Source organism: Chelonoidis abingdonii, chromosome 6, assembly GCF_003597395.2.
Source record: "Chelonoidis abingdonii isolate Lonesome George chromosome 6, CheloAbing_2.0, whole genome shotgun sequence".
In the NCBI taxonomy this organism is placed as follows: domain Eukaryota; kingdom Metazoa; phylum Chordata; order Testudines; family Testudinidae; genus Chelonoidis; species Chelonoidis abingdonii.
Genome location: NC_133774.1, coordinates 114,347,016 through 114,362,637, shown reverse-complemented (window position 1 = coordinate 114,362,637; position 15,622 = coordinate 114,347,016). Strand labels below are relative to the sequence as shown.

At 39.5% G+C, this 15,622-nt stretch overlaps 1 protein-coding gene across 3 annotated transcripts in view; it reads left to right on the top strand.

Moving 5' to 3' along the window:
* Positions 1 to 15,622, top strand: part of KDM4C (lysine demethylase 4C) — a 431,136-nt gene that overhangs the window by 302,941 nt on the left and 112,573 nt on the right. For all 3 annotated transcript variants that reach the window (XM_032803407.2, XM_032803405.2, XM_032803406.2), the window contains one exon: positions 14,111 to 14,166. In XM_032803407.2, the coding sequence (XP_032659298.1) occupies positions 14,111 to 14,166 (56 nt within the window). The remainder of the gene's footprint in view (positions 1 to 14,110; positions 14,167 to 15,622) is intronic.

Below are 15,622 nucleotides of genomic sequence, written 5' to 3'. Positions count from 1 at the left end.
CAGGTGGGGTGCCAGTTAATTTCTTTATTAAAGGAAAAAGGAAGTGGTGGGAATTTAACAATGAAATACGATGGGATGGGGTGTATAGGGTGTTTACAATAGACAATGATGGGGGAGTTCTTCTTATTGAACAGTGTAGGGAGTTCTAACAGTGGGGTACAGTAAGTGGGGTTCAGCACAATGGGATACAGTACAGTCAATAAGCAACTCAACTTTATATAGGAACAACTCTAGATATAATGTGGAATGCAAAACGTACCAAAAAGAAATGCAAAATAAAATGGTAGCTTCTATATAAAATGGTTAACAATCTTAGATAGAATGTATTAAGTGGTTGGTGGCCTTATATACAATGTAACACAATGGTATTAATGTAAATACAAAGTATATCCGCAATATGGGTGATAAGTGAAATTATGCAATGTAGAAAATTACTGACTTAATTTGTGAGGCTGTGATAGCAAGAGTGTACCTAAAAGCTGGGTTAAGGAACAGGGGGGGGGGCGATGATTAGCAGCAACTGATGAGAGGAGAGTGCAGCTGGAAGCAGCGAGACACTTTGAAGCCCTGCAAGGTAAGGACAACGGGCTAGAGAGAGGTTTTAAGCACACAGGAGGGGAGATATGAGCGGGGAAAAAACAGACAAAGTTATACAGGGGGAGAAACAGCAAGGGGTTTGGGAAGTTCGGTGGCAGCAAGGAGTTGTAACAGAGAGACACGGAGAAGCACACGGGGGGGGGGGTTGGAGCGGGGGAAAAACAGACAAAGTTATACAGGGGGAGAAACAGCAAGGGGTTTGGGAAGTTCGGTGGCAGCAAGGAGTTGTAACAGAGAGACACGGAGAAGCACACGGGGGGGGTTTGGAGCAGAGGAAAAACAGACAAAGTTATACAGAGGGAGAAGCAGCAAAAACCTTATCTATCTTAACCAACAACTAGGCAAAACAACAAATATCACAATTCTAAGCAAAACTATAACAAGCAACTGTAGGGAGCAACAGAACAGCAAACTATAACAAGGCAGGTGAAACTTACAAGCTTTACAATCTATAGGGAGCAACAAAGAACAAGGCAGGTGAAACTTACAAGCTGTATAATCTTAACAAACTATAACTTATTAAACTAAAAAACAAAACCTATGGTGCACCTCATGCTATGGGGAAGTTACAGAGGGCAGAGTGGTATGTGCCCAGGGACGGTGGCTGCAGCAGTGGATACAGCTGCAAGCAGAGAGCCCCGAGGCAAAGCCCACAGGAGCAGAGCTTAGCAGCGGCACAAACTTATTTTTAGCAGCAAAGTGCCGCGGAGTTTAGGAGAGGTTTTAAGACACAGACCAAGGTTTAGCTTGAGTCTGTGTGCTGGGGAGACAGAGCCAGCAGCTAAAATAATAAAATAAAAGTATAGAGAGTTTCACAGAGGGATTCTTACCAGCCCCCAAGGAAGCAGCGGAGGCAAAAGCAGCAAGAACATCAGAAGGCTAGGTACGGTCTCAATAATCAGGAGATCTCTCAGGCAGCAATTCGTTCTTTGTGGGGGGGGTTCAAAAAACGGGGGTACGCTCAAAAATAAAACGAGAGCGGAGAAAGGACCCCCCAGAACCCCTGGCTGATCAGACCAGGCAGCAATGCAGGAACCTTTCTGATGTTAGTTTCAAAAATGTCTGTTTTTAAAGGCAAACTCAGGCAGTTTCCCGCCAGTACTTTTGATTGGCTCCTTCTGTCACAGGGGAGGAGAGGAGGCAGGGACAAACTGTAGGTGAGCACAGAGACATGTCTGGGCAGAGTCCTGTGCAGTAGGTGACTCAAAAGCACATGAGGCCTATGACTCATGCCCAAGATCTTAAAAACACAATAGGTCTTGCAGCTCTGGACATTGCCTACCCTACACCGAGCCCAGGTTTAACAAGGTGATAACAGGACTAACCCTTTGAACAGGGCAGTGATCCCACTTAGCACAAGTGGCCATCCCTTTGAGAAGGGCAATGGCTCTTGGTAAACAACTTTAAGGGGCCCTCCCTTTGAGAAGGGCAGTGGCCCTGGTAAACAACTTAACAGCCAGGGAGGGGCGGCCACAGGAGGAGAACAAAAACAAAATGGAGTATGGGGATAGCTGTAAGAAACAGAATGGAATAGGGAGATTGCTGTAACAGACAAATTCTTGCATCATTCAGCATTTGCATGAACACACATGTAAGATAATGCACATTTATATTTTACTGTGCAGTTGTTATTGTTTGATAATTATTTTTGAGACAGAGAAAAAGTGACATTGAATCCATCTGTGTTAGAGTACTGCTCATAAAAAATTAGCCACAAATCATCTCAAAAAATAAAAAGACCGAAAGATTAAATGATTCATCTGTGTAGTTCTTGAAAGTGAAACTGTATTCATACCTAGCTTCTTGATTGAGAACAAATGCCTCATTAATCTAAAATACCTCAGCCAGAGAACGCTAGTAAAGTCAGGAAGAATAATGACGGACATTTCAGGGAACGCAGCACAGTGTACCCTGTGCAGGAATGTTGTCGCCCCTTAGGCACTCTGCGCAAACATACATACCTTTACTTTAAAAAAAAATTGGGGGAGGAGAAAGGAAAGAAATGTGCTCATAGATACTTACTTTAAATGATGAAAAAAAATCCAATCAATGAAAATGAAAGAAACCCTTTGTTTTAATCTTCACATGAACACACATGCTTTACACCTTAGCTGCTTTAATCATGCTGAGAACAAAGAATAAAGCATCTCTAAATCCTGAATACATATTATATATTACCCCTCATGGGTAGGTGAATGAGAAGTAATATCTAACTTTTCAGTTTACTTAACAGGGTCACACTTTCAAAGGTGCTGAAGTTGCACCTGCAAAATATGTATGTATGTATTCAGTCATATAGGTACATATGTGTTTGTAAATGCACAGGAATGTTTCCTGGGCTCAAGCCATTGTTTTCACACTATTACCCTTGGGAAAGACTACCTACAAGTTAAAGTCAGTTTTTAAGACTCCTTCAAGAAACATGAAATACAGAGAGTGAAATCCTGGCCCTATTGTGAGTTTTGCTAATAATTTTAATTGGGTCAAGATTCCACTATCTGTCATTGTCTGTATGGGAGAAGGAAGTGCTCAAGATAATTTTAGCTAATTTAAAAGCACTATATTCTGTTAGAGTTACAGCAGGTTTTTGCAATAGAAAACAAACTACTACATTTCTGCGATTTCTGTGATTCTTAAAGTGGCCACAGGCACTCAGTCTTTATATGGAATATCCCGAAGGTGGAAGCTGCAAACTGGTCTGATTGGATTTTGTCAGGTTAGACTTGTCCCTGCTACACTTTTAAAGTGAGGAGACTGCGTACATGTACACAATCAAACGTTATTTGGCTCTCTGAAATTCTGCTGCTGACTGTAGTTTTAGAGAGACGGGGAGGTACAAATTCACCATCACAGAAATCCTGCAGACTTTAATCTGCTTCAGAATTTGAAGTCACTTGCCACAGAAGTGACAACTGAAAGATCAGAGATTTGAAGAGCCCTGGACAATGTTTCAAGGACACTGCATGGTGTGTTAATAGTAACCATGCAATAGTTCTTTATTTAGTTGTTCAATTATTTGTATGCAGATATGCTTTAAATACATAGTTTTTTATTTCCAAATTCAGATTTAGTGAGTGTATTTATGTTTGATTAGAAGAGCCTAATACATGGATTGAGGTGGGCTATTCTTAAAGCTCATTTTATTTCATTTTATTTTATTTTGGTTTGGGCCAGGTATTAAAATTGTAACTTGCTGAGGCCTATTTGGCAAATCAGCTAGAACAAGGACGTTTAAGACAGCAAATGAAGACTATTTTGTACTGGTATTTCTTTAAGTGATGTCTTTGAAAAGAGCCGTTGGAACATTATTTAATTGTACAAAAAGATTGAATTAGGACAGTCTTATTATAATGATGCACTTCTGTAGTTGAGGTTGTGTCAGCACATTTATTATAAACCCCTATTTTCAGGGTTTGATAACTCAGCCATAAAAATTTGCTTCATGTTGTAACTTGGCACACAAAGTCTTAATCTCCAGCGAGGTATTTTTGTTAACCAAATTTTAAAAGAATTTAGCCATTTTTAAAGGAGAATTATCAGAATTGGTGGACATAAAAATTGTGGCTCCAGTAGGAAAGGTTTAACCTTCTTGATACTTCCTCTGTATTTCTTTTTCAAACTGATCCATGCTGCTGTCAGAAAAATAAATAATAATAATAATAATTAATAATAATTAATAAAAGGACAAATAACTTACTGTGAGAATCGCATGCAAGGATTGATACTGGCAATGTGTGTACCTTGGTTTGTGTTTACTGTTAGACTACCAGTCTGTCAGGCAGTGTTTATTAACACACTCTTTAGAGGCAATATGGTTGGAAAGGATTCAAATAGTGATACCTTCCTGACAGGATTGTTTAAATAGCAAATCAAGGTTTAGACTGTCAAACCTGGATACTGTCATTTTAACCTAGGAATATAGAAATTATCATGATGGATTGGACCCAAGGTCCATCTAGTTCATTATTCTGTCTCAGGGATCAGTTCTAGGTGCTTCAGAGGAAAGTGTAAGAACCATGCAGTAGGCAGATGTGGGAAAATCTTGCCCCCCACGTTAGGTACCAGGCTGGTCACTAATACTGAATAGAGATTGACTTAAACACTGAAGTATGAGGCTTACTGTCACTTCCAAAATGTTTGTTACTAATTATAAGAACTCTGGATATTTTTGTTATCCAAGTGAATGTCCAATCCATTTTCGAATCTTGCTAATTTCTTGGCCTCAACAACATCCTGTGGCAATGAGCTCCACAGTCTTATCACGTTTTGTATGGAAAGCATTATCAGTTTTGAATTTGACACCTTTTAATTTAATTGAATGTCCCATTGTTTTTGTGTTATGAGACAGGGAGACCAGAACCACCCCATCTCTCTGCTCTATATCATTCCTTATTTTATATACCTTTATCATGTCTTTTCTTTAAGATAACAATCCAAATCTTTTAAATCTCTTACTATGAGAATTTGTCCATGCCCTTAATGTGGTCACCCTTCTCTGAACGCGCTCTAGTTCTACAATATCCTTTTTGAGATGGGTTGGCCACAACTACACACAGTATTCCAGAGGAGGCTGCACCATTGGTTTATGTAAAAGCATAATATTCTCTTGATTACTCTCCATCTCATTCCTTATGCATCCTAACATCTTGTTAGCATTTTTGACCACAGCTGCACTTTGAAAAAAAGTCTTCAGGTCCCTTTCTTGAGTTGATGCATTTAATTTTGAACCCTGTAAGGTGTATGAGTAGTTTAAATTTATCCTTCCAAGGTCTCAGTATGGGACCCTTGGACTGTATACTTTTCAGGGATATGAAGGTAGTTTACTTTGTTTTGTAAAGAGTTGTAGAATCATAAAAATGTTCAGTAATATTGTCTGTTGTATTGGTTAAATGATATGTATATGAAAATATATATCATATTACACACAAGAAACTACAGTATAGACCATTTTGTAGGTTGCAATGCCAAACACTTAAAAATTAGGAAATGCTCGAATTAAGATTGCCTGTGCAACCTTAATTCTTCCCCCTTGTCCATGTACATTATGATACCGTCTTTAATTCCATAATTAGCACTATTTTTTCCACAGGATCCCTATTTTCCCCCCTTACCTGCCTTCTCAGAAATGGCTGAACCGCTTTGGCTGAAATTGAAGGAAAAACAAAACAAAACTGGAGGTGGACAGCCAACCTGAAAATTTTTAGCTGAAGCAGTAAAATTTTTGCAGTTATAAGCAACTGAAAACAGGGTCTTATCATGGGAAGCGTTAGGCAACCTTAATAATAGGTGGTGCTACCAGCCCTGACAGTGCATACCTATGACAGATCAATTTTAATCTGCTGAAAATTCATATTTTATATATTGTATAAATGTTAAGTTTTTCTGAAAAAATAGAAGCTGTGTCTGTATAAAGAGTTGGTTTTAAGGTAACACCACAAGTCAGAGATAGTAAATATTTGATAGGAGGTTAATCGGCATCCCAAAAGGCTGTTTTCTATGCAGTCCATCATGTTGGAGTGAAATGAAAATCCACCCTAAGAGAGAGCCCCCTTAAAGAACACTTCCAGATAAATATTGTAAAAAAAACCAAACTGCTTATCCAAAGCAATGAACACAAATCTGAATGGATTTGGGAAGTGTATAATGTATGTAACGTGAGAGACAGCATTGTCACCTCAGAAGGAATATCTGTGTTAATACCTTGTGAGTGACCAGACTGTGAGACTGAGAGAAGAGGGAGGGAGAGCCAGGGACACTTATTTTGGGTTCAGTGGGGATGCTCTGTAGAAGAGACCAGGGCAAGCTGGGAAAAGTGTAAGCTTTTGTTTCTGCATTGCAACTACACAAATTGTACTACACAGCTTAGCTTTGGCAGAGTTCAAGATTAGAAGCTTATTTAAATTTATGATTTTTCTCTAAACTTCATAAAGTTGTTTTTAATGAGACCATCTGAGTCCAAGATTATTTTGAGATAATGTCACTAAGTATATTCATGAAGGGGAATCAACTGATCTCTTCTCAGTGGCAATGGGGGAGAAAACTGTGCCTATCCTTTAGCAGTTGGCTGAGAAAGCATCTTAAGAAATGCTTTCCAGTCACTGGTTGCAGTCAGTAGAGGCCTGGGAAAAGCCTGTTGACCGTGAGGAGTAGTAGAAAAAGGAGACCTTAGATTACAATACTAAATGTATAATTAACTGGGCAAACAGTGAGCTAATTAAAATGCTGCAAACATATTATCAATACTTGCCATGCATTAACCCACCAGCCAAAATACATATTTACCTGAAATGATCCATTCTGGTACCTCTGTTAATTAAAGTTCTTTTTCTAAGCTTCCTTGAGTCCATTCTGTTTGTTTTTCAAAATAGAGACTCTTATTAACAAACAAACAAAAATGATAGTAAGAGTAGGCTAGGCTGTAAGGATTAAAGTCAAGCTGACATCATTTAATTATTCGGTATCATTTTTACCAGTCACCATGCACATGGTATAGTATTATGGTTTTTTTTTCTTTACAATGTATGCTTAGCACTGCAGAACAACAATGCATTTTTCCTAGACTGGTTTGCTGTAAAATTTAAATATGGTTCTGTATCATATTAAAAACATAGAGTTATCTCCCATCCCAAATGTAACTTTTTTATGAAGCTGCTGATGTGAAGCTATTCAAAATCTAATGTGCCACTCTGGCATTTTTACATTTTTGTGACAAATTAATATTACTAAAAGCTTCTATAGAATGTAATCATTTAGAAGACAGGCATATGAAGAGTAATAATTATAGTCAGACAACTAATTCCCAGAAAATAATTTATTTATTTGAATTTAGCTCCTTTTTCTGCTTGCAGAATGCCCTTGACAAGTCACGAGTTCCTTGGATTCCTTTGTTGTTCATATGCATTCAGAGCATTTTTTAAACTTAGTTATATAGTGTACTCTGAATATTTGATACCTGAAATTCAAATGGGTCAGTTAAATTTGATTGGTCACATATGTAATTTTTTTTCCGGTTCCCTGATTGACTAAGGGCAGCTCTTATGATCTGATTTTGAAGAAGCCACAGGGGCTTTCACTGTCTCAGGGGGAAGAGAGCAATTTAAGGAGAAACCAGGATGTGAAAAGTTCATACCCTAGTTATCAGTAAGAGTACTGTCAAATCTTTGTTTGGCTTGTTTATACGCATCTGTGGCAAGGCTCTGCAGATGGGTTTGGGGAATCTTGTTTCCTTGCTGTGTCAGACAGACGCCTATCCCATATAAAAGACTGCTACCTCTGAAGAAAGTATTCACGTGAGTTCAAAAACCATTTTCTGTAAGCATTGGTGTCAACAACGACAACAATAGCTTGGAAGAAAGTAAAAAAAGGTACTCAGATCCAACCAGAGGACGTTCATTTTTAAATTTCAATGAATAGTTGTGTGATATTTTTGTGGTATTTACTGTGGCCTAATAATAACTAATAACTAATTTTGAATTAATAAATGATATTCATTTGAACAAACCTGATCCCCATCTTGGCTATAATTACAGGTAGGATGGACAAAGAGAAGAAAGGTTCTTTCAGTTTACTTGTATGTCAGCCTTTCAGTACAGTTCCTTGTAAAAATAGTAGCAAAGTAATGGAAAAGACAGTGTACATGTGTAAGAATACCATAGGGTGGTTACAAACCTTGCTATACCATTGTAAACCGGAGTAATTGTACAATATCAAATTGAAGATTCTTGACAGTCTTGGTACCACAGGGTGATTGGTACTGGCAATTATACTATTTATTATCTTCATTAAGGATCTGGAAGATAAACTGTAGCTTCAATATGTTCTCAAATCATATGAAACTAGGCAAGATTGCATGCTCACTAAAGGACAGATTTTTTTAAAAGTATAGAATGTTCTGGAGATCTTTAAACAGATCAGCAATTTAAAATGGTCTTGAGATTTAATTTAGATAAATGTGAAATAATAGACTAGGGGAGAAATTAATATTCAGCCAAAGTACAAAATGGGAGAAAGTTTCTTGTGTAAAGCAAGCGGTGAATTTTAAGGAGTGATGGTGGATTACAGATTGGACATATTCTTCTAATACAGTGCACCTGCAGCAAAGACCAGTGCTATCCTGAGATATATATATATATCTTCTGTAGGCCATGGGCAAGAGCTCGTAGTGCATACATCATTTCACCAATACTACTTTTGTCCATAGCAGATGTAATTGTCCAAGCTTAGTGCTGCTCAGCACTTAAAGGATTTCTTCCCACTTTTAGTTTGAATAATCACTCTTCCCCCCCCCCCCCAAAACAACCAAACTCCAAAATTTTCATTGTCAGCAATATGGCTAAGGTAGCTGCATAGAACTTGCCATATCAGATCACACCAGATGCATATACTCCAATAGTCCATGTGAGATTCTGTACTGTGCTTCTGAGACACACAGGATAGAACGCATAGTCCATGGGAAGGGGGAGTTGAGGTGGCTTTAAGCCTCCTTTGCATCCTTCCATTTCTGGTCTGCTCCATGCTCCACCAATGAAATCCAGACATCTCTGGGGGGCTTAAGATATGACAGCCTCTCCCCAGCTGTTTATGGGTCACATCACTGCCCAGAGTCTCTGCAGTGCTATGTGTTTAGGGACCTTCTTCCTCCAGTATGCCCACTACACGAGGGCTTGTCCTTGGAAGACAGCCATAAGGCAGTCTTCTGCAGTCATGCATTGGAGGAATCCTCCCCTACCAGGAATTAGTTTTTACAGCCTTTTACATCAGTCAGACCCTTTTACCTGGTGTAAAGGTGCTGGAGTGGAGGTGAGAGTCCCGCCTTCTGTTTCTGACCATGACAGTGCCCCAGAAGAAGATGCAAGAAACCCTATAGTAGATACGTATGGAATGAACAGCAATATGGGTGGTTTCTTAATAACAACCTGATACAGAGAAATTTCTATAAGGAAAAAACTGAATTTTTACCCGCTGCTGCTTGAATAATCTTTATTGTATTCATAGGAAGTTTTCAGGGCTCTGAGCCTTGCCTAGATGCAATAACAGAATATAGTGCAGGTGGTAACTTTAGGCTCTTCCTTCTAATTACAAATATTTGTCACAGGTGAGGGACATTAAAACAAGTTTATTCTTATCCCAGCATTAATTTTTAGAACAAAGCATGAACAACAACAGCAGGGGATTATAAAGTAGGAGTGAAAATACTGACGGTTATTTTTCAGACAGGAAAAAAAGCCACTTCATTTTTAAAGCAAGAATGGAAGAAGAAATGTGCTCCCATAAGGTTTAGAAACCATCGAACTGTGTGAGGGGTGGGGAGAAAATGAGTTCATACAAATGAGCTTTTTGTCCCAAGGAGGCATACCTAAGACAGATTTTTTCTTTTTTTCCCTATCTGGAGAGATTATTCTAGCTTTTCCTTTTGGTAATCCCTACCAAACTGCTGCAGTACTGAAAATGAGTCATAGATGGGTTCCTTAAGGAAATGCTGTTGTCTCTCTTCCCCTTTTATTGATCACTGCAGAGGTGGGAAGATCATAGGCCTGATGGTCCTTTCCCCTCTCTGGGTAACAGAGATCCATTTTGGATCTTTCCCTTTGTGCTTCCTGGCCCATTCATTTTCTCACTGACCGTGAGACATGTTTGAAGCCATAGAGCACAGATTTGACTGAGCCAGGATTTGGGCCTAAACCTTTATGTCTATTTGGATCAAACTTCTCTTTTCCCTCATGTTCCCTTTTCTCTGTCTCGACACCAAGAGACAGATTCATCTGCAATAAATTTGACTCCTTTAAATTTTATTTTTCAGGCTCTTTTAAATGGAAAGAATTTTCTGTGTGACTGTGGTAAACTCTGTCCCAAATCTGGACCTTAGCGTACACAATCTGGGTGCTTACTGTGAACCTCCCCAAGCTTATACCCAGCTTGGATCTTATTTCGCTGCCACCAGATAGTATTGAGGCTACTATCAGCCTGGGTTCCCCAAATTCCTTGGGGGGACCCCCTCTCTGGCCTCCCCAACTTTCCCTGGGAGGACCCCCAAGACCCAGACCCCTGGGTCTCCCTATCTCAAACGGGAAAACAAGTTCCTCCCCCTTGTCTCCTCGTTATCTGCTCCCCCGCTTCCCTCCCTGGGTGAGCCTGGGCGATGCAGTACTTAACGCCTTGAAGGCAAAACAAAGAGGGTAATCACCCTCCCCCTGAGGCGATGCCTTCAAACCTAGTAAAGCTAACATAAAGAGATTTTCCACCCCTCCTTCCTGTAGCCTCACCAGAGAAAAACCAAAAACCTCAACCAGGTTTTAAAAAGAACTTTATATAAAGAGAAAGAAAATACAGAAAAATATCATCACTGCATTAAGATGTCAATACAGGCTCTTGGCTTATAAGAAAATAGGAATAAACAGTCTGATTTAAAAGATAGCCCAATTAAACCAGTCCAGCAAATCAACACCCATGTAAATACAAATCAAAGCACATCACAGCCGATTACTTTGGTTCCTTTGTACTCACACTTGATAGTAGAATATTTGAAAGAAGATGGAGTTAGAAGAAAAGCTTGTTTACTCACAGCCGAGGAAAACAAAAAGACACCGAGTTTCCAGTTCCCTCCCAGACTCTTAAAAAAAAATTCAGGTCTCTGATTGGTCCTCTGGTCAGGTGTTTGGTTCCCCCTTTGTTCACCCTTTACAGGTAAAAGAAAATTAACCCTTACCTATCTACTTATGACAGTGACCTACTTACAAAATTATATGTTTCCTCGTATTTTTATTGTCATTATTGGAAACTGTGTCCTGTGCCTGTAAGCTGCTTAGAGGCACTCTTGTCATGATATTTCAGAGTCAGCTGAGAGTGATGTGAACTAAAGTGTACAAAGCCTTAGCGTTTTGGATACTTGGCATCTAGTTTAGGAAAATCCTCGCCTTTCTTGGCTCAGTAGTTCTCTACTAGTGTGTTGCTCTTGGTACAGGGATATCATATGCCGGATAAGGACGTAATATGCTTGTTTATTCAGCCTTGATATGGCCACACTTGAGAATATATAGATTTCAGCATCTCATTATGCTAATGACAGATAAATGAGAGAGAATCCAGAGAAGAGCAACCAACATGATAAAAGGATTAGAAGATCTGACCTTGATGAGAGGTTATGAGAATTTAACATTACAGCTTGAAGAAAAGGAGACTGAGTGGAGGATATGATAAGAGTCTACAAATGTTTGAGAGGTCATAAGATAAAGGAAGAAGAGGGATTATCTCCGGTGCTTGAAGCAACATAACAAGGAACAGTGCTTGAAATAGTAAGAATGTAGGTTAAACCAGTTCTGCTTGGCATGTGGATCGAGAGAGACACGAAATCCCTGGGGCAGACCAGAGTTCCTCTCGCTCTGCCTACTGCCATACAACATAGTTGGAAGTATACAGACTAGAAATACCAGACTACTCCTCCTTTTCTCCAAGCAGCCAGGGAAATTGAGAGCCCAAGAGAGAGGAGAAACAGCCCAGCTCAATGGACGTGGGTCACACTGATGGGGTGTCAGACCAGTCCAGGGAGCATAGGCTCGGAACAGGAGCTTTGAGTGGTGGGAGAAATGCAGGATTCTGTGTGATAGGGCCCAGTTCCAGAACCCCACTTACAACTCTAGGAGACTCCTTAGTTTGGGCTAAAATTCCTGTTCCAGGAAAAGAGTTTATTCTCAGAGAGCCAACGACCAGTGAAGTCCCTTGGAAAAAATGCCCTTAGCCTTTTGGGCTGTTTACTCAGAAAACAAGGCTTACAATGGTAAACAGAATAATACAATTTGGGTCCCTCCCAGTGAGGAAGCAGACCATTATTTCTCTCTAAAGCAGCAGCCACTTTCTGTCCAGTTTTCCCATTTACATCTGTTCCTAGTAATTGGGTCTAGTTCCCATGCTTTGAACATTTGAGGGAACTACTGAGTCATAAGGTTCCACTTACTGAGGCAGGCATTGCATGCTTCTATAAAGGGTAGTGGAATGTGGGGGAACTGTGACCTTGAGGGCACATTTTTGGGTTCCAAGTGGTCTATCCAACCAACACACCCTGAATCACCTCTGAGTGTCCAGTGTAAACAAGCTACTGTGGGTAAAGCAATGAGCAGCTCCTGGAATACTGTCTTCCCTCCCTACTTCCTTATACATTTGATGATCCCTAATACATCAGAGCCACAAGATCAGGAGGCAGCTTTTTAGCTCAAGATTTGGATCTCCACTCTTTCAACAACACAACTCAGCTACAAAGCTCCTTGGGGCAGGGACTATCTTTTAGTTCTGTGTTTGTATCGTGCCCGGCACAATGGAGTCTAGCTCCATGATAGGCTCACTGGTGCTGCGGTAATACAAATTATAAATAATCATAATAATTAGTGTGCATGTGTCCCAGGGCCCCAGAACTACCAGTCAGTTCTCTCCACCATATGCGTCATGTAGCATGGGGGGAACAGTGTTAGAAAGCAATGTAGAGAGGGGAACAAAACCCAATAATGAAGGAAAAAAGAAAGAAAATAAAATTTGGGGAGAGAAGATAAGAAGACAGAAGGAAAGAGAAGGGAGGCAGAAAAGGTGGAGGGCTGAAGAGAGAGAGAGAGTCATCAGAAAGGAGTAAGCAGAGCATTTGTACTAGAGTGTGGTGTGAGGAGGTGGAGTGGGAGAGCTATTCACCAAACCATTCCTCTGACCAAAGAAATCTTGGGAACCTCAGAAACAGGCCTTGCCATGCACCCTGAAAATCAACAAACTTGTGCTTTGTTGGATCAAGGGGACAATACAGTTCCAGAGTCACTGGCCCCCCACTAACTTTATTATTAGCTTTCATAGAGCACTTTTCATCAGTAGATCTCAAAGCACTTTACAAAGGAGATCACTATCATCCCCATTTGAGAGATGGGAAACTGAAGCAAAGGGAAGTAACTGGCTCACCCAAGATCACTCAGAAGGCCAGTAGTAGAGCCGGAAATAGAATGTAGGTCTCCTGAGCCCCAATCCAGTGCTCTATCTGCTAGATCACACTACTTCTCACAGTGTATACGTCTGGGAATTATCGGCATGAGTGTCCTAGCTGATCTCTATTATTGTGCAATTGCATGACAAAAAAGCTCGTCCCCGAAGTACGCAGTTGAGGTCTGATTCCATAGTAATTTTTACTTATTTAATGATGTGCAATTTTAATTCAGTTTAACCTGATGGGCTCTGTATTAATTCCAGGTACAGGACTTTATATTCAAGCATTAGGGGAACGCCCTTGCATTTGAAATTTATTCAAATGATTGCTCAGTTTTTTCAAGGGTTAGTCTCAAAACTCGTTTTTTCTGTGGCTCTTTGGGCTTGTTATTCTATTATTACATTTTTATATTTGTCTTGTGTGGCACTGTGATGTTTGTGAATGTCATGTTATAAGTCAGTCAATAATAATAGTTTGCAAATCTTTTAAAACATTAAATGAATAAAATTGGCATTACTAGTAGTCAGTATCACTTACTTGTTTTTACTTTTTTTTCTTTAGGAATGCTGTCTCTGCAATTTGAGAGGTGGTGCACTCAAGCAAACTACTGACAAGAAGTAAGTGATGGATACACTGAGATCAGTCTCGTTAGTTTTAAACTTCATTCACATACATATTTACACAAAGAGAACTTCCAAATATAGTTACTTGACAGTGTCCCCTTACGTGGAATAGCTTAACATCCAGGGCCCACTGAAGACACCAAATTGAGCCTCTAGCATTTTGTGAACACACTTACGTGCTTACAAATAAACATTTGTTTTGTTATTTGAACATTCTTAACTATTCTAAACTCTGCTCTGCTAGTCACTATATAAAGGAAGCAGATGAAAGCTCATTTGTCATTGTTTGCAGGGACAAGCCTTATCACACATTCAAACGTATTTTCTTCTTTAGTACTGGAATTTTGTGATTGCAGCAGTTAATATGGCATCTGTGAACTTTTGACAGATATAAGCATGTCATTAACAAATTAATCATTCTGAATCCTTTTAGTGGTTCTGGATCTTGAGGTGATTTGCTTTATTGCACTTCATTTTGTAATGGACTCCCAAAAATGGTACTGTAGCTGACATCATGCCATTAATAAGACTAATATTTATTTTACATGGTGATGATAAAATGAAGCACAGTGCGTCAAATATTCTTGGGAGATGAAATGGAAAAAGTTGTGCTTTAGTATTTGCTCATGTGCAGTTGAAGAAGAACCTATTGTTCATTTTGAATCTTTGCTTGGCATAATTCATGCAACATTTCATGAGTTACACCTGACGTCTTTCATTAAAACCCTTCTATGGCCAAAGAGAATCTAGCAGAGTGATACAAGATCATCTAGCCCAAACTTACTTTATCCTGGCTTCAGTTTTATTCAAACATTTTTATTAATGACTTGGATAATGGAGTGGAGAGTAAGCTTATAAAATTTGCAGATGACGCCTAACTGAGAGGGAGGGTTGCAACCACTTTGGAGGATTATAGTTCAAAACAACCTTGACAAATAGGAGAATTGGTCTGAAATCAACAAGATGAAATTCAATAAAGACAAAGTGCAAAGTATTACTTTTAGAGAGGAAAAATCAAATGCACAACTACTAAATGGGGAATAACTGGCATCGGGGTTCTCACAACAAATCTTTTGGTGGCCTCGGAGTGTGGCCACCAACTCTTGCTGAGGGCCACTCTGACAATTTTCCCAAAAATACTTACAGTACTTAACTTTAGGAAAAACAAATAAATATGCACATACACATGTCCAAATCATTGCAATTTATGTAGGGTTTTTGCAGGCTCAATGATAAAAATAACGTACAGTTGTTTCTGTTCTTTTCTGGACCTAAACAGAATAGAAACGAAATCAGTACTTGGTCCTGCTAGTGAAGGCAGGGGGCTGGACTCGATGACCTTTCAAGGTCCCTTCCAGTTCTAAGAGATAGGTATATCTCCATATATTAAAATAAGGCTGAGGGGGCACCTGATAAGGTCTGTTGTAGAGAGGATAGTGATCAATTGTTC